Source organism: Oryx dammah, unplaced genomic scaffold (assembly GCF_014754425.2).
Source record: "Oryx dammah isolate SB20612 unplaced genomic scaffold, SCBI_Odam_1.1 HiC_scaffold_5, whole genome shotgun sequence".
NCBI lineage: Eukaryota > Metazoa > Chordata > Mammalia > Artiodactyla > Bovidae > Oryx > Oryx dammah.
The window spans coordinates 77,984,681-78,007,783 of NW_024070189.1; the positions used below are offsets into that span (position 1 = coordinate 77,984,681).

General features: G+C 36.2%; 1 protein-coding gene across 1 annotated transcript in view; it reads left to right on the top strand.

Annotated features, from left to right (window-relative positions):
• Positions 1 to 23,103, top strand: part of SRFBP1 (serum response factor binding protein 1) — a 70,175-nt gene that overhangs the window by 39,017 nt on the left and 8,055 nt on the right. The window contains exons 5-7 of the mRNA XM_040241704.1: positions 16,600 to 16,681; positions 17,644 to 18,355; positions 19,864 to 19,901. Coding sequence (XP_040097638.1) covers positions 16,600 to 16,681; positions 17,644 to 18,355; positions 19,864 to 19,901 — 832 coding nt within the window. The remainder of the gene's footprint in view (positions 1 to 16,599; positions 16,682 to 17,643; positions 18,356 to 19,863; positions 19,902 to 23,103) is intronic.

The following is a 23,103-nucleotide window of genomic DNA, read 5'->3' on the forward strand; positions in this document are numbered from 1 at the left end:
CACTTGAAAGCAATATTATTATATTGAGATCAGTGTCCTGTAAATGTCATTTAAGTCAAACTGATTGATGGTGTTGTACAGATGATTTACAGCTTTACTGACTTTCTGCCTGCTTGTTTTATTGATTACTAGAAGAGATGTGTTGGAATCTACAACTATAAATGGCAGTTTTCCTATTACAGCTTTAAGGAAAAAAAAATACTCTTAACTCCACATTTATGTACACTAGTACTCATTTCTCTGCAATTAATTGATATTAGACATTAGAATTTTAAAACATTTTATCATAAGAAGGCCAGAAAATGAAAGCTTGTTGTATGTTTGAGGAAAGGGAACATTTGTTTTTGTTATGGTCCTTGTCAGGAAAGCAACACCAAAAAGTCAGGAGCATGATTTTACAGCTTCTTTATTTTGATTCTACCTGATTCTACAGTAAATATTCTTACTTCATAGCATTCATTCATAGAGAGGAAAAAAATTTAGTTCTATAATACTTTTTTACTTGGTGTATATGTTTCTGACAAAATAATGACATGTTAAATAGAATAGTTATATTGTATAAAAATATGGTAGAATGTATTTGTTTTCTCTTGAGAGTTTAAAAAAATAATTTAAGGTTTTTACCAGAATAAATTTTTTTCATTTTCTTGTTGCTGCACCCTAAGAGTATCTCAGTAATATTTAATCTATGATGGGAATAAAAAACATTTTTGTTGCCTAATATTATGTTTCCATTTAAATTTCAGCACTGAAGCTTGACAGTATTTTTTAATTGGAACTTGAAAATATCCAAAATAATATATCTTTGTCTTTTTTTCTTTGAACTTTTCAGTCTGATTATTTTCACTTGGAAGTTTATTGTTAGTTAATGTATGTGTAGTGTTTGTAAAATCAGGTTTCTTTAGTGCATCTTATTTCATTTACAACCTTTTGTTTAACCTTCCAGTGTGTGAAATGTCATCCTAAAAAAATGGGTCTGTATTCACTTATCATTTATATTTTCTAAATAGTAAATTCATTTGCATATCACTAGATTTATAGTCATGAGATGTATCATAAACATGTAGAAAGTTTGGATCAAACTGGAATGTTGTCAAGCAAAAAAAAAAAAAAAATTCATTACATTTCTGCCCTTTTAGTACCTTCCTCCAAATGAAAGGAAGGAAAGGGAGGTGGAGAAGAACAAAGGAAGACGGTTCTGTTTTATAGGTCTTGATGGAACCCTTGAGGATTTAGAGCCAAGGGAAATTGCCTTGCTTAAGAATGGTTTCAGATTCCTCCTGAGCTATTTGATTTCAACTATTTTGTTACTGTTTTATTTCATTTATGATATTCCCATTGAATTAATGTTCTTCTGTATCAAAATATGTTAGTAAGTTAGCTGAGTGTCATGGAGAGAAGACTGATTGGTTTGCCACAGGAAGGGAAGTTAATTAAAGATGACCAAAGAGGTAGTATAAGGCTGTTACATAGAGCTTATACATTTGAAGCTGTCTGACCATCAGAATAGAGCAGAACAAGCTGATTTGTGTAACTCCTTAGAGCTTGCTTAGTTCTTCCACATACATTAGTATCTCAGTTGATCTTACAACATTGATTTCAAGTGTAAACATTCATGTGTGCACATGCATGTGTGTATGTGTGTGTAGTAATACTAGTAGTATCTTCATTTTCCAAATTCAGAAATAGTTAGAAAGATTAAGTAGCCAGTTAATATTTGTATGAGAGTTTTAAAACTATAGAGTTTGGGCACTAGAACTGTGACATTTCTGGACAATTATTGCCAGAATTTCAAGGACTTCTCAAATCCAAATGTCTATTACATGCAGAACAGTTGGCCAGGCACTATGGAAAAAAGGAAAGGAATAGAACATAGTTATTTTAAAGGATTTTAAAGGATAAGAGGAAGCAAATTAATATTTGCTAACATCTACTGGTAGCTGACTTCTTAGATACTTTATATACATTAGCTTTCTCATTAAGATGATAATAATCTCATTTAACAGATGAGACAGTGGGCCCAGAAAGGTCAAAATATATCCGTGGTCAGTCAGTAGGAAATGTTAGATCCAAGATTTAGATCTAACCAGAGTCTCTGCCTACAAAATGATATTTTAGGACAAAAGGATAGAATAAGTCTCTATATAAAAGCATTTTGGAATCATGGGATTTTAAGAGTTTAATGAATACAGAAAAATCTCCCGTTCTCCTAAATGTGGACTCTAAGCCCTTTACTTGTCACAGTTCTTCTGATTCAACTAAAAGGACTGTTTCTTTTTATATTTCTAAATGTTTTTGAGTTTTTTTAATATAAATTTATTTATTTTAATTGGAGGTTAATTACTTTACAATATTGTATTGGTTTTGCCATACATCAACATGAATCTGCCACAGGTATACATGTGTTCCGCACCCTGAACCCCCCACCCTCCTCCCTCCCCATACCATCCCTCTGGGTCGTCTCAGTGTACCAGCCCCAAGCATCCAGTATCATGCATCGAACCTGGACTGGCGATTCGTTTCATATATTATATTATACATGTTTCAATGACATTCCCCCAAATCATCCCACCCTCTCCCTCTCCCACAGAGTCCAAAAGACTGTTCTATACATCTGTGTTTCTTGCTGTCTCGCATACAGGGTTATTGTTAACATCTTTCTAAATTCCATATATATGCATTAGTATACTGTATTGGTGTTTTTTCTTTCTGGCTTATTTCACTCTGTATAATAGGCTCCATTTTCATCCACCTCATTAGAACTGATTCAAATGTATTCTTTTTAATGGCTGTGTAATACTCCATTGTATATATATACCACAGCTTTCTTATCCATTCATCTGCTGATGGACATCTAGGTTGTTTCCATGTCCTGGCTATTATAAACAGTGCTGTGATGAACACTGGGGTACATGTGTCTCTTTCAATTCTGGTTTCCTTAGTGTGTATGCCCAGCAGTGGGATTGCTGGGTCATAAGGCAGTTCTATTTCCAGTTTTTTAAGGACTCTCCGCACTGTTCTCCATAGTGGCTGTACTAGTTTGCATTCCCACCAACAGTGTAAGAGGGTTCCCTTTTCTCCACACCCTCTCCAGCATTGCTTGTAGAGTTTTGGATTGCAGCCATTCTGACTGGTGTGAAATGGTACCTCATTGTGGTTTTGATATGCATTTCTCTGATAATGAGTGATATTGAGCATTTCTTCATGTGTTTGTTAGCCACCTGTATGTCTTCTTTGGAGAAATGTTTATTTAGTTCTTTGGCCCATTTTTTGATTGGGTCGTTTATTTTTCTGGAATTGAGCTGCAGGAGTTGCTTATATATTTTTGAGATTAGTTGTTTGTCAGTTGCTTCATTTGCTATTATTTTCTCCCATTCTGAAGGCTGTCTTTTCACCTTGCTTATAGTTTCCTTTGATGTGCAGAAGCTTTTAAGTTTAATTAAGTCCCATCAAATCAATAAAATTAGAAATGAAAATGGAGAGATCACAACAGATAACACAGAAATATAAAGGATCATAAGAGACTACTATCAGCAATTATATGACAATCAAATGGACAATGTGGAAGAAATGGACAAATTCTTAGAAGAGTACAACTTTCCAAAACTGAACCAGGAAGAAATAGAAAATCTTAACAGACCTATCACAAGCACAGAACTGAAACTGTGATCAGAAATCTTCCAGCAAACAAAAGTCCAGGTCCAGACAGCTTCACAGCTGAATTCTACCAAAAATTTCGAGAAGAGCTAACACCTATCCTACTCAAACTCTTCCAGAAAATTGCAGAGGAAGGTAAACTTCCAAACTCATTCTATGAGGCCACCATCACCCTAATACCAAAACCAGACAAAGATGCCACCAAAAAAAAAAAAAGTAGAAGAAGAAAACTACAGGCCAATATCACTGATGAACATAGATGCAAAAATCCTTAACAAAATTCTGGCAGTCAGAATCCAACAACACATTAAAAACATCATACACCATGACCAAGTGGGCTTTATCCCAGGGATGCAAGGATTCTTCAATATCCACAAATCAATCAATGTAATACACTACATTAACAGATGGAAAAATAAAAGCCATATGATTATCTCAATAGATGCAGAGAAAGCCTGTGACAAAATTCAACATCCATTTATGATAAAAACTCTCCAGAAAGCAGGAATAGAAGGAACATACCTCAACATAATAAAAACTATATATGACAAACCCACAGCAAACATTATCCTCAATGGTGAAAAATTGAAAGCATTTCCCCTAAAGTCAGGAACAAGACAGGGGTGCCCACTTTCACCATTACTGTTCAACATAGTTTTGGAAGTTTGGGCCACAGCAATCAGAGCAGAAAAAGAAATAAAAGGAATCCAAATTGGAAAAGAAGAAGTAAAACTCTCACTGTTTGCAGATGACATGATCTTCTACATAGAAAACCCTAAAGACTCCACCAGAAAATTACTACAGCTAATCAATGAATATAGTAAAGTTGCAGGATATAAAATCAACACACGGAAATCCCTTGCATTCCTATACACTAATAATGAGAAAATAGAGAAATTAAGGAAACAATTCCATTCACCATTGCAACAAAAAGAATAAAATACTAAGGAATATATCTACCTAAAGAAACTAAAGACCTATATATAGAAAACTATAAAACACTGATGAAAGAAATCAAAGAGGACACTAATAGATGGAGAAATATACCATGTTCATGGATCAGAAGAATCAATATAGTGAAAATGAGTATACTACCCAAAGCAGTCTACAGATTCAATGCAATGCCTATCAAGCTACCAACAGTATTTTTCACAGAGCTAGAACAAATAATTTCAAATTTGTATGGAAATACAAAAAACCTCAAATAGCCAAAGCAATCTTGAGAAAGAAGAATGGAACTGGAGGAATCAACCGGCCTGACTTCAGGCTCTACTACAAAGCCACAGTCATCAAGACAATATGGTACTGGCACAAAAACAGAAATATAGATCAATGGAACAAAATAGAAAGCCCAGAGATAAATCCACGCACCTGTGGACACCTTATCTTTGACAAAGGAGGCAAGAATATACAGTGGATTAAAGACAATCTCTTTAATAAGTGGTGCTGGGAAAACTGGTCAACCAATTGTAAAAGAATGAAACTAGATCACTTTCTAACACCATACACACAAAAAAAAACTCAAAATGGATTAAAGATCTAAACGTAAGACCAGAAAGTATAAAACCCCTAGAGGAGAACATAGGCAAAACACTCTCTGACATACATCACAGCAGGATCCTCTATGACTTCTATCTTTAGGTAAAACCTAGAATTGAAGTCGAGTTAATGTTAAAAGTACTGCTACTAGCTTTCTACCTGTATGAGTTCCTTTAATCAATTTGATTTTTATTTTTAACTGATGGAAGATGCTTTACTATGATGTTTCGGTTTCTGCCATAAGCAGCACATTACAATCTATTCATGCTGCTTCTGGCAGAAACCAACACATCATTGTGTATATATATACCCTCCCTCTTGAGCCTCCCTCCACTCACTCCAACCCATCCCTCTAGGTTATCACAGACCACCAGGCTGAGCTCCCTGTATTTATAACAATTTCCCATTAACTGTTTTACACACGATAGTATGATACACATGATAGTATCAATATATATACAAGACAACAAGTGTGGACACAAGTCTGTTCTGTACTAGGTTTTTCAGTACCATTTTTCTAGATTCCATGTATGTGTGTTAATATATGATTCTTGTTTTTCTCTTTCTGGCTTACTTTACTCTGTATAAGAGGCTCTAGGTTCATCCACCTCACTACAACTGACTCAGATTTATTCCCTTTTATGGCTGAGAAATGTTTCATTGTATTTATGTACCACATCTTCTTTATCCATTCATCTCTCAATGGATAGCTAGCTTGCTTCCATGTCCTCCTGCTGCTACTGCTGCTAAGTCGCTTCAGTCATGTCTGACTCTGTGCAGCCCCATAGACGGCAGCCTACCAGGCTCCCCCGTCCCTGGGATTCTCCAGGCAAGAACACTGGAGTGGGTTGCCATTTCCTTCTCCATGTCCTAGCTATTATAAATATTGTTGCAGTGAACATTGGGGTACATGTGTCTTTTAGAATTGTGTTTTTCTCAGGGTATATGCCCAGTAGTGGTATTGCTGGGACATATGGTAGATTTATTTATAGTTTTTTTAAGGAATGTCCATACGGTTTCCCATAATGCAGAAGGATTCCCTTTTCTCCACACCGTCTCCAGCATTGATTGTAGATTTTTTGGTGATGACCAATCTGACTGGTGTGAGGTGATGCCTCATTGTAGTTTTGATTTGCATTTCACTAATAATTAGTGATGTAGAGCATCTTTTCATGTGTTTATTAACCACCTCTATATTTTGTTTGTGGAGACATGTCTGTTTAGGTCTTCTGCCCATTTTTGATTGGGTTGTTAGTTTTTCTGATATTGAGCTGTATGAGCTGCTTATATATTTTGGAGACTAATCCTTTGTCAGTTGCTTCATTTGCAGTTATTTTCTCCCATTCTGAGAGTTGTCTTTTCATCTTATTTATGGCTTTCTTTGCTGTGCAAAAGCTGTGATTTATGTCAGAGAATTCTGCCTGTGTTTTCCTCTAAGAGCGTTATAGTTTCTAGTCTTAAAATTTAAGTCTTTAATCCATTTTGAGTTTATTTTTGTGTGTGTTGTTAGGAAGTGTTCTAATTTTATTCTTTTACATGTAGCTGACCAGTTTTCCCAGCATGACTTTTTGAAGAGGTTTTCTTTTTCCATTTATATTTTTGCCTCCTTTGTCAAAAATAAGGTGCCCATGTATACATGAGTTTATCCCTGGGATTTCTGTCTTATTTCATTGGTGTATATTTTTGTTTTTGTGCCAGTACCATACTGTCTTGGAGGACTGTAGCTTTGTAGTATAGTCTGAAGTCAGGGAAGTTGATACCTCCAGCTTGGTTTTTCTTTCTCATGATTGCTTTGGCTATTTGTCGTCTTTTGTGTTTCCATATAAATTGTGAAATGTTTAGTTCTAGTTCTGTGAAAAATGCCATTGATAATTTGATAGGAATTGCATTGATTTGTAGATTGCTTTGGGTAGTACAGTCATTTTGACAATATTGATTCTTCCAATCCAAGAATATGGTAGATTTCTCCATCTGTTTGTGTAGTCATTGGTTTCCTTTATCAGTGTCTTATAATTTTCTGCATGCAGGTCTTTTGTTTCTTTAGGTAGTTTTATTCCTAGATATTTTATTCTTTTTGTTGCAATGGTAAATGAGATTGTTTCCTTAATTTCTCTTTCTGATTTTCATTGTTAGTGTATAGAAATGCAAGGGATTTCTGTGTATTGATTTTATATGCTATGACTTTACTAAATTCATTGATTAGCTCTAGTAGTTATTTTGTGGTATTTTTAGGGTTTTCTATGTGTAGTATCATGTCATCTGCAAACAGTGAGAGTTTTACTTGTTTTCCAATTTGGATTCCTTTTTCTTCTTTAATTGCTGTGGCTAGTGGCAACCCACTCCAGTACTCTTGCCTGGAAAATCCCATGGACAGAGGAGGCTGGTAGGCTGCAGTCCCTGGGGTATCTAAGAGTCAGATATGACTGAGTGTCTTCACTTTCACTTTTCATTTTCATTGGAGAAGGAAATGGCAACCCACTCCAGTGTTCTTGCCTGGAGAATCCCAGGGACAGGGGAGCTTGGTGGGCTGCCATCTGTGGGGTCTCACAGAGTCAGACACGACTGAAGTGACTTAACAGTATCAGCAGGACTTCCAAAACTATACTGAATAATAGTGGTAAGTGTTCCTGATCTTAGAGGAAAAGCTTTTAGTTTTTCACTGTTGAGAATAATGTTTGCTGTGGGTTTCTTGTATGTGGCCTTTATTATGTTGAGGTAAAAAGTTCCTCCTGCAAATTTTCTGGAGAGGTTTTTTTAATTATTATTATAAATGGGTGCTGAATTTTGTCAGAAGCTTTCTCTGCATCTGTTGAGATGATCATATGGTTTTTATTTTTCAGTTTGTTAATATGGTGTATCACTTTGATTTATTTGCATATATTGAAGAATCCTTGCATCCCTTGGGTAAACCCCACTTGATAATGGTGTTTGTTCCTTTCAGTGTGTTGTTGGATTCTGTCCGTTAGAACTTTGTTGAGGATTTTTGCATCTATGTTCATCAGTGATATCAGCCTGTAATTTTCCTTTTCTGTGATATCATTGTCTGGTTTTGATATCAGGATGGTGATGGCCTCATAGACTAAGTTTGGGAGTTTTCCTCCCTCTGCAATTTTTTAGAACAGTTTGAGCAGAGATAGGTGTTAGTTCTTCTCTAAGGTAATAACATTTCAAAGGAATGAACATTGCATGTAAGAGAGCTGTTCCACTTTTAGACTCTTGTTTATATTTACGTGTACATTCTCAAAATTCTTTTCAAAATTGAGCACCAAATGCTTTGTGTTCACAGAAATACCCATATGCCAAAATAAAATTTTTCCATTCAGAGATGGGGTGTTTTCCCTTTTTTATTTAATTTATTTGAAATGGAAGAAACTGGAGGTGTGTGAAAACCACAGTTTCCTGAGAATGCTCCAAGGCAAACACTATGTCAGCTTCAAATAAGGAAAGTTGTGGTTTCCTGCATATCTCCCAATATTGTGATGACTGTTTCTTGCAGGTGTGGAAGAGATTAACAAATCTCTATTTGTTAATAGAGAGTGCTTAGGCTTTTAAGCTTCAAAATATTTTTATTTTAAATTAAGATGTTTGACTATATTTTAATTCTTCTATAAACCTCCACAACATTTTCAGTCTCTCTTCTGAATTTTATCACGTTCTGCTTTGGATTAGTTGTTTGTGCATTTGTTGTAAACTTTTAAATTAGTGAAAGATTCTGAGCCTCAAGAGATGATATTTGTATCCTTATGTGTAAGATTTCACCTTCACATAATAAAGCATACTTATATATCAGTCATTCAGTTGAGTCACATCTGACTCTTTGAGACCCCATGGACTGCAGCACACTAGGCCTCCCTGTCCATCAGCAACACGCAGAGCTTGCTCAGACTCAACGTCCATCAAGTCGGTGATGCCATCCAAACATCTCCTCTGTCGTCCCCTTCTCCTCCCGCCTTCAGTCTTTCCCAGCATCAGGTGGCCTACCTATTGGAGTTTCAGCTTCAACATCAGACCTTCCAACGAATATTCAGGACTGATTTCCTTTAGCATGGACTGGTTGGTTCTCTTTTGCAGTCTATGGGACTCTCGAATCTTTGCCAACACCATAGTTCAAAAGCATCAATTCTTTGGTGCTTAGTTTTCTTTATAGTCCAACTCTCAAATCCATACATGATGACTGGAAAAACCATAGCTTTGGTTAGATGGACCTTTGTTGGCAAACTAATGTCTCTGCTTTCTAATGTGCTGTCTAGGTTGGTCATAGCTTTTCTTTCAAGGAGCAAGCGTCTTTTAATTTCATGGCTGCAGTCACCATCTGCAGTGATTGTGGAGCCCAAGAAAATAAAGTCTGTCACAATTTTCATTGTTTCCCCATCTACTTGCTATGAAGTGATGGGACCGAATGCCCTGATCTTACTTTTTTGAATATTGAGTTTTAAGCCAGCTTTTTCACTCTCCTCTTTCACTTTCATCAAGAGGCTCTTTAGTTCCTCTTCACTTTCTGCTATAAGGGTGGTATCTGTATATCAGAGGTTATTGATATTTCTCCAAGCAATCTTGATTCCAGCTTGTCCTTTATCCAGCCTGGTATTTTGCATGATGTACTCATCATAAGTTAAATAAGCAGGATGACAATTTACAGCTTTGTCGTACTCCTTTCCTAGTTTGGAACCAATCTGTTGTTCCATCTCCAGTTCTAACTGTTGCTTCTTAACCTGCATACAGATTTCTCAGGAGGCAGGGGTAAGGTAGTCTGGTATTCCCCATCTCTTGAAGAATTTTCCAAGTTTGTTGTGGTCTATAATTAAAAGACACTTACTCCACCAACCTAGACAGCATATTAAAAAGCAGAGACATTACTTTGCCAACAAAGGTCCGTCTAGTCAAGGCTATGGTTTTTCCAGTGGTCTGTATGGATGTGAGAGTTGGACTGTGAAGAAAGCTGAGCACTGAAGGATTGATGCTTTTGAACTGTGGTGTTGAAGAAGACTCTTGAGAGTCCCTTGGACTCCAAGGAGATCCAACCAGTCCATTCTGAAGGAGATCAGCCCTGGGATTTCTTTGTAAGGAATGATGCTAAAGTTGAAACTCCAGTACTTTGGCCACCTCATGAGAAGAGTTGACTCACTGGAAAAGACTCTGATGCTGGGAGGGATTGGGGGCAGGAGGAGAAGGGGACGACAGAGGGTGAGATGGCTGGATGGCATCACTGACTTGATGGATGTGAGTCTGAGTGAACTCTGGGAGTTGGTGATGGACAGGGAGGCCTGGCGTGCTGCAGTTCATGGGATTGCAAAGAGTCAGACACGACTGAGCGACTGAACTGAACTGATACAGCCAAAGGCTTTAGCATAGTCAACAAAGCAGAAGTAGATGTTTTTCTGGAATTCTCTTGGTTTTTCAATGATCCAGTGGATGTTGGCAATTTGATCTCTGGTTCGTCTGCCTTTTCTACATCTAGCTTGAACATCTATCATGGAGTTCATGGTTCACATACAGTTGAAGCCTGGCTTGGAGAATTTTGAGCATCACTTTGCTCTAGTGTATGTGTTTTGTTAGCTGTATTTATTTATATATATATATCTGTAAATTTAAAGAGGGAGAAGCTTAAGTGAAGAAGGAAAAGGGATGGGAAAGAAGTAAGGAAGTTAGATAAAGAATTGGAAGTCCCTTTTTTCAGGGACTGTTGTACTTACTCTTATGAGTTTCTACACTTAACCTCAGTGCCTTAAGGAAAATGTAGCTATCTCTTATTGCAGCACAGACCCCAAACACTGCCAAAGGTATGAACTTAGCCCACTTGATTAATAAGCCTCTTTTTGTTTTTATGTTTATATTTAATTTCTTTACAAAAAGATTTGAGGGTGGCTTGGAATTGGGTCACAAAATGAAGGAAAGTTATTTGAAATAGTTGAGAAGAAAGCTTATTGAGAATACCAGATTGAATTTAGAAACCTGACTTTGAGTTCTCACTTGTTCCTAACTGGCCAAGTGGTCTTGAAATCAAGTCAATACTGTTAATTTAATTGTTGATAAAATCTGTGATCTCTATTTACTTCTTTAATCTCTTGTTAAAATTTGAACTTAAAAAATTACATGAATGATTTCTAATTGCTTTCTTAAGAATAAAGTTAAAGAAAGGTTTAAAGTGTTAAATTTGACAATTTTTTACTTAGAGAACTTTATAAATTTATTTAAATGTTTGCTGTAATATATAAAATTTGATATTTTTAACTAAGACTTTATCCAAATCAAACATTTTAAGAACTGCTGGCATACATTGAGGATACTGGGTGTTCAATTTCAGACCACCTCGGTAAAGCAAATAACCACAATAAAACAATACACAAATTTTTGGTTTCCCAGTGCATGTAAAAGTCATGTTTGCAGTGCTGTAGACTATGAAGTGTATAATAGCATTATGTCTTAAAAAAATGTGCATACCTTTATTTAAAAATACTTCATTGCTGAAAAGTACTAGCCATCATCTGAGTCTTCAGCAGGTTTATTCTTTTTGCTGGTGGAGGATCTTACCTTGAAATTTATGACTGCTGACTGATCAGGGTGGTGGTTGCTGAATTTTGGTACTTTAATAATGTTCTCCCTTCATTTTTTCTTTTTTTCTGAAAGAGTTTGAAAAGGATTGGCATTAGAGAAACCATTAGAGAAACCCATTCATCTCCCTATGTTTTTTTAAGCAGAATTGTATTCCTACCAATGGAGTAGTGTTTATCCTAGCTGCTATTAAGGACATGGACACTGCTTCATAGTACTGGACACTGCTATAGTATGGACACTGCCTCAACAAGCCAGCTTCCTCTGTCCATGAAATTCTCCAGGCAAGGACACTGGAGTGGGTTGCCATTCCCTTCTCCAGGGGTTCTTCCTGACCCAGGGATCGAACCTGGCTCTCCCACATTGCATTCTTTACCATCTGAGCCACCAGGGCTTGTCATCACACACTAGCTGTCAAACTAGGAAGCACAAAGAATGAGAATTCATTATATATCTTTATTTTAAAGTAATTATTCATCAACAGTGTACTTTCAGAAGAATAATAAATTTTATTTGCTGATATCATTAACTGTTTTCTTTAAAAACACAAATTGCATATAATCACAAAACCTAAAGCTGTGATATACATAATTCTACTTATTGTTATGTAATCATACCTGATTAGTAACTACTTATTAGTTTTATAGACCTTATTAGTTTTATAGACTTATTAGTTTTATAGTTTTATAGTAACTACTTATTAGTTTTATAGCTTGTCGACTCAAGCCTTAATGTTTTTGTTTGAATTCACTGCTTACATTTGGGTGCATAAGCAATATACTATACAACTCCAATTGTAACAACTAGTATGAATGCCAACCCTAGGATTATGGAATACAATGATGCTTTTTTACTCAATCTCACTTCTTATTAACCTGGTATTCTTCCCAAATAAGTCCACTGCAAAGGTTGCAGCATAGAAATACAGTTAAACAGAATGATATGTAACTAATAAGAATAACTCTTCATTTATGAGAAGTCATATGTAATTGTACAATTTTAAATCATATTCTATGGCTCTTTTTTTTTAATAAAATTTACTGAAATTGGATCACAAAGATTACTCTGAGAGATCTTCCAGAGCACAGAAGTAGCATTGCTAAGTAAATTCAAAGATAAAGTGATTATTGTCAAGGTAGTGTTACTTAGTATCTACACTTGATATGCACATATTACCACTGTTCTTTTAAACTTTTTCTGACTAACTGGAAAGATACAGCTAGCTCTGGAAAGAAAAACACCCAGGTCATTAAAACTCTTTGCAAGTTGTCAAAACAGAGATTTGGTAACAGTAGTAAATATAGCTTTGAGCAATTATACATGAATACATTAGTCAGAATCTATTTTGGATTCCCAGAACTTCTTATCTAAAACATGTGAAATTAACTCACATGATAAAAATTGTTACTTTCTAGTTTTTCTGCTTTACAGATACAGTTGTTCATATATCATCAGGAATTTTCTTTGAAGTGAATTGAATTTTTAGTAGCTACCCAGGGAAAATGCAATTTGCACCCAACTCCAGTACTCTTGCCTGGAAAATACTATAGATTCGAAGAGTCGGACACGACTGAGCGACTTCACTTTCACTTTTCAGGAAATGGCAACCCACTCCAGTGTTCTTGCCTGGCGAATCCCAGGGACGAGGGAGCCTGGTGGGCTGCCGTCTATGGGGTCGCACAGAGTCGGACACGACTGAAGCAACTTAGCAGCAGCAGCAGGGAAAATATACTGAAAGAAACAGTTAAAAACAGATGCTGTTGGAAAGTATTCTTTTCCCTTGTAGCCTAAAGAAGGATTCTTGGGGTGTGTATAGCCTTTGTCAGGACTAGTTGGTTGGTTGTTGTCTTTGTCATTGTTTTCACATACAAGTGTTTTTACATAGAATTAGTCCTGAGGATTAAGAATAGTGCCTCTGCACTGAGCACCAAATTGTTTCTTCTAAGCCAGAATATCTTATTATATCACAGTTCAGGAAGTACATTTACTGCATTTAGGGCTATAACCCATTGCCTCAGTTTGGCAGCAGAACTGTCAGGGCAGTGTTTCTGTTTTAAATTCAAGTTTTAGACATCATGAGCTTGCTTTAAAAAAAGAAAATTTTTTTTTTTCTGTTTTCATCAGTTTTTGGTTGATCCCCACTGAAGATTCTTCTTGCATGTAATATAGAGCAACATTAACTCTTTTCATAAAGGACCATATTGTAAATATTTTAGGCTTTCTAGGCCTTACAATCTTCGTCACAACTATTGAACAATACAACGGTGACATAATGCAGCCATAGATGAATGAATTTGGTTTTATGTTCCAGTAAAACTTTATTTTTAAAAGCAGATAGCAGGTGAGAAACTGACCCATGAGTTAGTTTGCCAGCCACTGATTTTGAAAATCAAATACTTCTACAGATATGTGTGTGTGTGTGTGAGAGAGAGAGAGAGAGAAATGACAGTTCTCTATTGGTCATCTCCCACCTTCAGTTACAGTTGATTCTTATGGAATTTACCCCCACATCAGTATGTTTATATTAATACATTTTAAGCACTAGCTATTGACTTCCTGCTGTGGTTTACAAGGATTTAGTTCTCTTTCCTCCTTTAGCCTTTGGGTCATATATGTACCCTCTTTATCTCTCCTGTCTTCCTAATATGCTTGGGTCAGATTTAGATGAGGTGGACATTTAGTGATTATGTTAGTTTGGCTATGAGTCATTTAGTGAATGTTTATTACTTTTGTTTTTCTGTATAATATTTCTACTTATAGTTTGTAATTTTTATGTTTATTTTGTTGATTGTCTGTGTACTCTATGTGAAACCAAATTCCTCATTGGTTTTTGAAATCTTCTCAAGATATTTAATAACACTAGGTATTCTGAATATAAATCTAAATTCTCTATTTCTCATATCCATGCCTTCCTTACTCTTTCTGTTTCCTTCCTCATTTAGTGGAGCCAGTAGCTTCTTCCAGCCTGGCTTGTGGGAGGCTACATCCCACCTTTACTTCCGTGTTAATCCTTGTCTGTCTCCTGTGTCTCTGTATCCAAGTGTCTTCCTTATAAGGACACCGGTCATAATAGATTTAAGGCCCATCCTAAACCAGTATGCTGTCCTCTTAATTATATCTGCAGTGCCCTTGTTCCTATTTCCAACTAGGATCACGTTTTCAGTTTCTTGTTAGGTATAAAATTTGAGGGTAATACCATTTGACCCAAGATAGAAAAGGTAATTAGGCAGCAAGTGATTCTAGCACAGGATTTGCACCAGGTCTAAAGTTGTTTTCTGAGTGATTTTTACCTAGATAAATTCTCCAAACAGAATAGGTTTCAAGCTATTATCTTGCTTTTCCTTAGGTACTCATCTGTGTTTATTACTGGGAGGAAAAATAGCCTTATTGGGCTATTAACAATGAGGGTAAATATAAAGATGTTTAAAATTTATAGCTTTGCTTTCACACACTAGTGAAATTTTTACGTGCTTCAGGGAGTGTTTATTGAATACCAGCTATTATCAGTTATTGTTTTAGGCACTAGGTCTATAGGAATGTGGAAGACAAAGTCCCTGCCTCTTCTGATGTGAAGTAAATGGTGATGAAAATTGTTGTGTTAATTCAGATTAACATTTGAGCAGAGACCTGAATACAATGAAATGATCAGCCAAGTAGAGAAGAACTTGCAAAGGGATAGCTTAAGCATCAGAAGGCAGTAAAGCTTTCAAAAGAACCCATAAGGAAGTAGCATGGTCTGGTTACATTTAAACTTCACTGTGACTGCTATATGGAAAATAGTCTGTGGAAGAACAAAAGCCAATGGAGAATGACCAGTTATGGGCTTATTGCGTTGGTCCAGGTGAGAGGTGTTAGTGATTTGGTCGAAGGAAGTAAGCAGCAATGGTGATTAGTGACTGGTTCTGGATAGATTTTGCAGACGAAATCACAGGATGTGCTGAAGGATTTATTGTGAGCTGTGAAGAAAGGAGAAACGTAATGGAAGAATCATGAGTTTTAGCCCTTAAACACCAGAAAAATTAAACTTACATCTAATAAGATGGAAAAAGGTTTAAAGTTTCAGGAGAAAATCACAGAATTTTCTTTTAACGTGTCAAGTAGGTAGTTGGATATATGAGTCTGGAGATCAAGTTAGAGCTTGAGGTAGAAATTTGGAAGTTTCAACCACAGATGATATTTATTTAAAGTAGTCTGAACTATGAATTTTCTCAGTGAATAAATACTATGTATGTGTGTGTCTGTATGTTTGTGTATGTGTATACACACACACACATATATATCATTATATGTACATAATCCCAGTCGGTCATCATCAAACATCTACAAAGTGTTGGCTATAAGCCAGGCACTGGTGAAAGGTTCTGAGAATGAAATAGTGGTATTAGTCATTCAACATAAAAATATATAGTATTTGATAACTTTAGGTCTCTAGTAAATGGAACTTCAGGCCTTATGTTAGTCATGGACTATATAACCCAGCTTAGTACTAATATGTTACTTGATTCTTTCACATTATTTTAGTATTTTGTACTAGATTTTTAAACTCTTTGACTGCAGGATCTATATTACACTTTTTAAAATATCACACATGATGCCTATCACAATTCTGGAACAATATTAATTACTCAAAGAATATTTGTTAATTGATTATCTAATTTTAACTGTCAAGAACAGTAGTATTTTTTTCAGCATGTTATCTTTAGAATGCATTATATAGGTGAGTTACCTAGTTAGAATATTAACAAATTTCTGTTCCCTAACTCTTAACTTTCAAAAATTATAATGAGTTGCATTTTATTCACTTCTTAGTAGTGTTAGTTTTTATTCCCATGTGTTTATCTCAATTTGCAGCCTGATTCGACTGCTGCTGAAAGAGCAGTTGCTAGACTAGCAGTGCACCCTCTTCTGAAGAAAAAAATTGATGTGCTAAAAGGTATGAATTAAATGACTTAAGCCATTTTCAGTAAATAATTTGAATAAATGGCCATTCATTTATTTACTTTTATGATTTTTTTTTTAACTTTTGAGGATCTTTTACATCATAAATGTCCTTTCAAATGCTTCCAAATGTAGGAAACTACCTGAAAAATTTTTATATCTAAAAAATTCTGCATTTTTTCTAAATTCCTAAATTTTATAAATTCTTAAAATAGATAATACTCATCGTAATATTAAATACAACTGACTTTCTAAATATTTTGCTATGTTTAGTCACTCAGTTGTGTCCAACTCTCCGACCCCATGGACTATAGCCTGCCAGGTTCCTCTATCCATGGAGATTCTCAAGGCAAGAATCCTGAAGTAGGTTGCCATGCCCTCCTCCAGAGGATCTTCCCAACCCAGGGATCAAACCCATGTCTTCCGCATTTTTTACCATCTGAGCCACCACGGAAGCCCTTTCTAAATATTGATGTAATTCATATTATTACTTACCTTGCCATTTAGTCACATAATTTTATTTATGTTTGTATATTATAAAATATAATGAACTAAATGCTTCTGACACAGATTAGAAGATAATTATTTTTATGCCTGAAAGCACAATATATAATACCCTGCAATTGTATTAATACATTATTGCTATAGAAATTAAAGTTGCCATTTTATTCATTTATATTCAGTGAAGTTTTTACTGTTCTTAATATCATACATGAAAGAATAAATTTAATTTTAGAGATTTAAAATGGATACCTCTGAGCATTTCATAAATGTTTTGGTTTTCTAAAAGTTAATAGAGTTCTTTGTGAATTTGCACCTATTATATATATGTAATTTAAATTCCAATCATTCTGTTACGTATTTCCAAATAATTTAAGAAATACGGTACTAAAACAGTGATTTTTTTAAATTATTTGTTTCAGTGCTGAAACAAGTCATGTGCTGTTTCTCTTGCAGCTGCTGTCAGATCCTTTAAAGATGCAAGGCAAAATGTTGTTGAAGTTAAGTTATCAAACAGTGCCTCAGAAGAAAATCATTCCAAGGACACTTTGTGTTCAAATGATGATGCCAGTAAGTTACAGCATGAAGGAACTATTATCCATGAACAAAAAGAGAAGGAAGCCAAAATATTGGCAAAGAAACCAACAAATAATTCAAAAGAAAAAATGGCCAAGATGGATCATGGACCCAAAGTAATGGACGTCCGAAATTCTCTATCAAAGCCTTCCGAAAAAGATTCTGCAACTCCCTCAGCGTCCCAGAAGACACCTTCTGACCCCAAAATGAAAGCACTAAGTAAAACCAAAAAAATGAAAGAGTCCAGTAGCTCACTTGATGTTGACAGTGATGGAGAAGAATTATATGAAGAAGAGAAGGAATATTTTGATGATAGCACAGAAGAAAGGTTTTACAAACAGTCTTCCATGTCCGAGGATAGTGATAGTGGTGATGACTTCTTCATTGGGAAAGTCAAACGGGCACGAAAGAAGGAAAGTAGTTGTCGTTTTTCAGATAAGGAACAAAACCCCCCCAAAAAATTGTTGCTTGAAGAAGATACACTTGAAACCCATCAAAATTTACAAAATGATAAAAACAAGCCACATACAGAGGCAAGGAGGTTTGAATCAGTGTTTTTCCAGTCTTTATCTGGATCTAAGAGCCTTGAAAGGTAAGAATATTTTTTCATTCTGAAATAATTATTAATTCTTAATTTGTGAAAGGTATGAAATATCTACACATCCTGACATTGAGATGGCTGTCTCTCATACATAATTCTAGTTTGAACAAAATTTGTTTTTAGACTTGGCCCTCTCCAACTTTATATTAGAGTAATATTTACAAATACACGTTATAATGCCAAATTCTTCCAGCCTCATCAGAAAATGAGATAATATAGATAAATAATTTATCTAATATAATGTCTAGCTAATTTAAGTGTGTTTCTTCACTATCAAAGTTTTGAAACTTTGGAGTTAACTTTTGGTGAAAACTTTTGAAAATGTCTCATGTATTTCACTTTGTAAACAGAACTTTCTGAAAAGACTGTGGTGAATTTTTTTTGGTTTGTTTTTTTCTCTTGTTGACCTAGAGCATTATTGTAAAACAATTGTTTTATTGTTTCAGTATATAAGGCTGCTTGCTTGCCCTAACACCAAGAATCTCCAGACTGCTTTCTATTTGGTGGTGCTTATACTTGGTGGTCATCCTTATCCCTTCTGTAATCACTGCTTTTTCCAGCTGTTTTGTTGTAAATCAATAGGTTTAATTTCATTTGTAATACTAATGTTAGGCGATATCTTTACATTTTAGAATAAAAATCATGGTTAGCTATCTTCTTCAGTAAACAACTTTTTCTATAATAAATAGGTTAGGCATAATTTTTAATAAAACAGAAAAAAGTGATGTTGAAATTTTCCCAGAAAGTAAGAGTATGGAAAAGACAGATAAACCATCTTTGAAGCCTTGAAAATTATTAAATTAGTCCTTGTAGCTCCCAACTCTGCCTTCAAAAGGTTTATTTTCTTTTCCTCACTTGAAAATCACACACCACTATCCCTTTCTTTGCCCCAAAATTGTTAACTTAATTTTTGTTACATGTGATTCATTGCTCCAGTAAGAAGATTTTTGAACTTCTTTGTCTAGATAGTTCTCAAGCACCCAAGGTAACCAAGACAGGACATTTTACAGCCAGAAGTCATGATGAGGATGTTGAGAGGAGGGATCCCTGCATACTTCTGTAGTGAAACTGTGCCCAGTCACTCAGCCGTGTCTGCCTCTGCAGCCCCACGGACTGTAGCCCACCAGCCACACCCATCCCTGTCCATGGGATTCTCCAGGCAGGAATACTAAAAGGGGCTGCTGATCCCTACTCCAGAGGGTCTTCCCCCACCCAAGGATCAAACCCATTTCTCTTGCGTCTCCTGCATTGGCAGGTGGATTCTTCACCACTTTTACTAGTGCCACCTAGGAAGCCCATAGTGATATTGGGATCTAACAGACCTTTGATGTAGCTAGAACATGGGGTTTTCATAATTTTTTAATTGTTTCTAGTGGGGGAGGTAAAGGAGCATGATAGTTTTTAAAGTGAGTTTTATCAACATTCTTATTATGTTGTCTTCTTAAAGTCAGAGGATTTATTTCAATATTAAATATCCTAATGGTGTTTTTCTTCTTTAGAAATCACAGAGAACAGGTTCCAAGAAGCAAAACCCTGGGTATGTACTGATAACTACCTGACTTTCACATACAGTTGAGCAGTTCCTTTCCAAAGAGGAAAGAAGAAAAACTCTGGTTGCTTACTTGTTAATTAGTCATGAAGTCGTATCTGAGACTTTTGTGTCTGAGTCTTTTGTGACCCCGTGGACTGTAGTCTGCCAGGCTCCTCTGTCCATAGGATTTCCGAGGCAAAAATACTAGAGTGGGTTGCTGTTTCCTTCTCCAGGGGATCTTCCCGACCCAGGGATTGAACCTGTGTCTCCTGATTCTTAACCACTGAGCCACCAGAGAAGCCTGGTTGCTTGGTAGTCTGAATAAATTTGTGCCCACAGAAATGAAAATAGAGCATCTTGTAATTATCAGTATAGTTTTTTGTTTTTTTATTTTATGTGTTTTTTTAACTATGTTCTGCCAGTAGGAAAGATACAGACACAACTTATCAGTAATATTGAGTCTGATTTCAGTTCAGTTCAGTCACTCAGTCAAGTCTGACTCTTTGCGGCCCCATGGACTGCAGCACCCCAGGCCTCCCTGTCCATCAGCAATTTCCCGGAGTTTACTCAAACTCATGTCCATTGAGTTGGTGATGCCATCCAACCGTCTCATTCTCTGTCATCCCCTTCTCCCACCTTCAATCTTTCCCAGCATCAGGGTCTTTTCTAATGAGTCAGTTCTTTGCATCAGGTGGCCAAAGTATTGAAGTTTCACCTTCAGCAACAGTCCTTCCAATGAATATTCAAGACTGATTTCCTTTAGGATGGACTGGATCTCCTTGCAGTCCAAGGGACTCTCAAGAGTCTTTGCCAACACCACAGTTCAAAAGCGTTAATTCTTCAGCACTCAGCTTTCTTTATAGTCCAACTCTCACAAGCATCCATGACAACTAAAAGAACCATCGCTTTGAATAGATGGACCTTTATTGGCAGGGTAATGTCTCTGCTTTTTAATATGCTGTCTAGGTTGGTCATAGCTTTTCTTCCAAGGAGGAAGGGAAGTGAACTGAAGTCACTCAGTCATGTCCAACTCTTTGCGATCCCATGGACTGTAACCCACCAGGTTCCTCCACCCATGGGATTCTCCAGGCAGGAGTACTGGAGTGGATTGCCATTTCCTTCTCCAGGGGATCTTCCCGACCCAGGGATCGAACCCAGGTCTCCCGCATTGTAGGCAGACACTTTTGCAAGTGTCTTTTAATTTCATGGCTGCAGTCACCATCTGCAGTGATTTTGGAACCCCCAAAATAAAGTCTCTCACTGTATCCATTGTTTCCCCATCTATTTGCCATGAAGTGATGGGACCAGATGCCATGATCTTAGTTTTCTGAATGTTGAGCTTTAAGTCAACTTTTTCACTCTCCTCTTTCACTTTCATCACTTTCAACTAAAGAGGCTCTTTAGTTCTTCACTTTCTGCCATAAGGGTGGTGTCATCTGCATATCTGAGGTTATTGATATTTCTCCCAGCAATCTTGATTCCAGCTTATGCTTCATCCAGCCTAGCATTTCATATGATGTACTCTGCATATGAGTTGAAATAGCAGGGTGACAATATACACCCTTGACATACTCTTTTCGCGATTTGTAAACAGTCTGTTGTTCCATATCCAATTCTAACTGTTGCTTCTTGACCTGCATACAGATTTCTCAGGAGGCAGGCAAGGTGATCTGGTATTCCCATCTCTTGAAGAATTTTCCACAGTTTGTTGTGATCCGCACAGTCAGGCTTTAGTGTAGTCAATAAAGCAGATGTTTTTCTGGAATTCATTTGGTTTTTCATGATCCGATGGATGTTGGCAGTTTGATCTCTAGTTCCTCTGCCTTTTCTAAAACCAGCTTGAACATCTGGAAGTTCATGGTTTACATATTGTTAAAACCTGGCTTGGAGAATTTTGAGCATTATTTTGCTAGCGTGTGAGATGAGTGCAATTGTGCAGTAATTTGAACATTCTTTGGCATTGCCTTTCTTTGGGATCAGAATGAAAACTGAGCTTTTCCAGTCCTGTGGCCACTGCTGAGTTTTCTAAATTTGCTGGCATATTGAGTGCAGCACTTTCACAGCATCATCTTTTAGGATTTGAAATAGCTCAGTTGGAATTCCACCACCTCCACCAGCTTTGTTCGTAGTGATGTTTCCTAAGGCTCACTTGACTTCGCATTCCAAGATGTCTGGCTCTCGGTGAATGATCACACCATTGTGGTTATCTGGGTCATGAAGATCCTTTTTGTACAGTTCTTCTGTGTATTCTTGCCACCTCTTAATATCTTCTGCTTCTGTTAGGTCCATACTGTTTCTGTCCTTTATTGTGCCCATCTTTGCATGAAATGTTCCCTTGGTATCTTTAATTTTCTTGAAGAGATCGCTAGCCTTTTCCATTCTCTTGTTTTCCTCTATTTCTTTGCATGGGAAGGTTTCTCTCCATGCTATTCTTTGGAACTCTGCATTCAAATGGATATATCTTTCCTTTTCTCCTTTGCCTTCTGCTTCTCTTCTTTGCATTTATGAGAGAGCCATACCTTTACTCTTATCTCTGCTCCAGGGCTACATCTCTGTAGGTCTTTACTACTTAAAATCTTTCTCAATCTTATCTCTCACAGTTTGGAGTCCAAAGGCTTTTCTAAACCTTAAATGCCCAATAATCTGTACCCTCTTTTCCCTTTTGTATCTGCCTGTGAATTGGCCGGTTTTTTCCTGAACTCTTCTCTTTTTCTTTTTAGTACTTTGCCAAAGAGCCATCAGTACACTAATCTTTTTATTCTTTCCAGACACTTACCTTGTGCTGCAATTCCATAAGCATGTAGCCTGCTTCCCAAGTTTTAACTAGCAACAGTTTTACCTTTTCCTAACACATAGGATACTCACTTGTAATACATAGGATACTCACTTGTAGCCTTAGATATCGTTTCCTTACCACCTACTACAGCACTGCAAAACCCATGCCACATTTTTATGTTATTTTAAGACTGTATAAAGTCATTGGTAAATACGTGGCCTTATATTCACAAATACAGAATAGCTGCAAATTTAAAAATCCCCACATCTTCCTAATGAGAAGACCCAAGTAGAACGTGTTTTTGTTTTTACTTAGCTTATAAATTTATGATACTTAATTTATCCATTTATTTTCACATGCAATTATGCTTTACATAGTTATTAAAATACATATCAGTTTAGAAATACTATCTTATTCAAATTTTAGGTTACA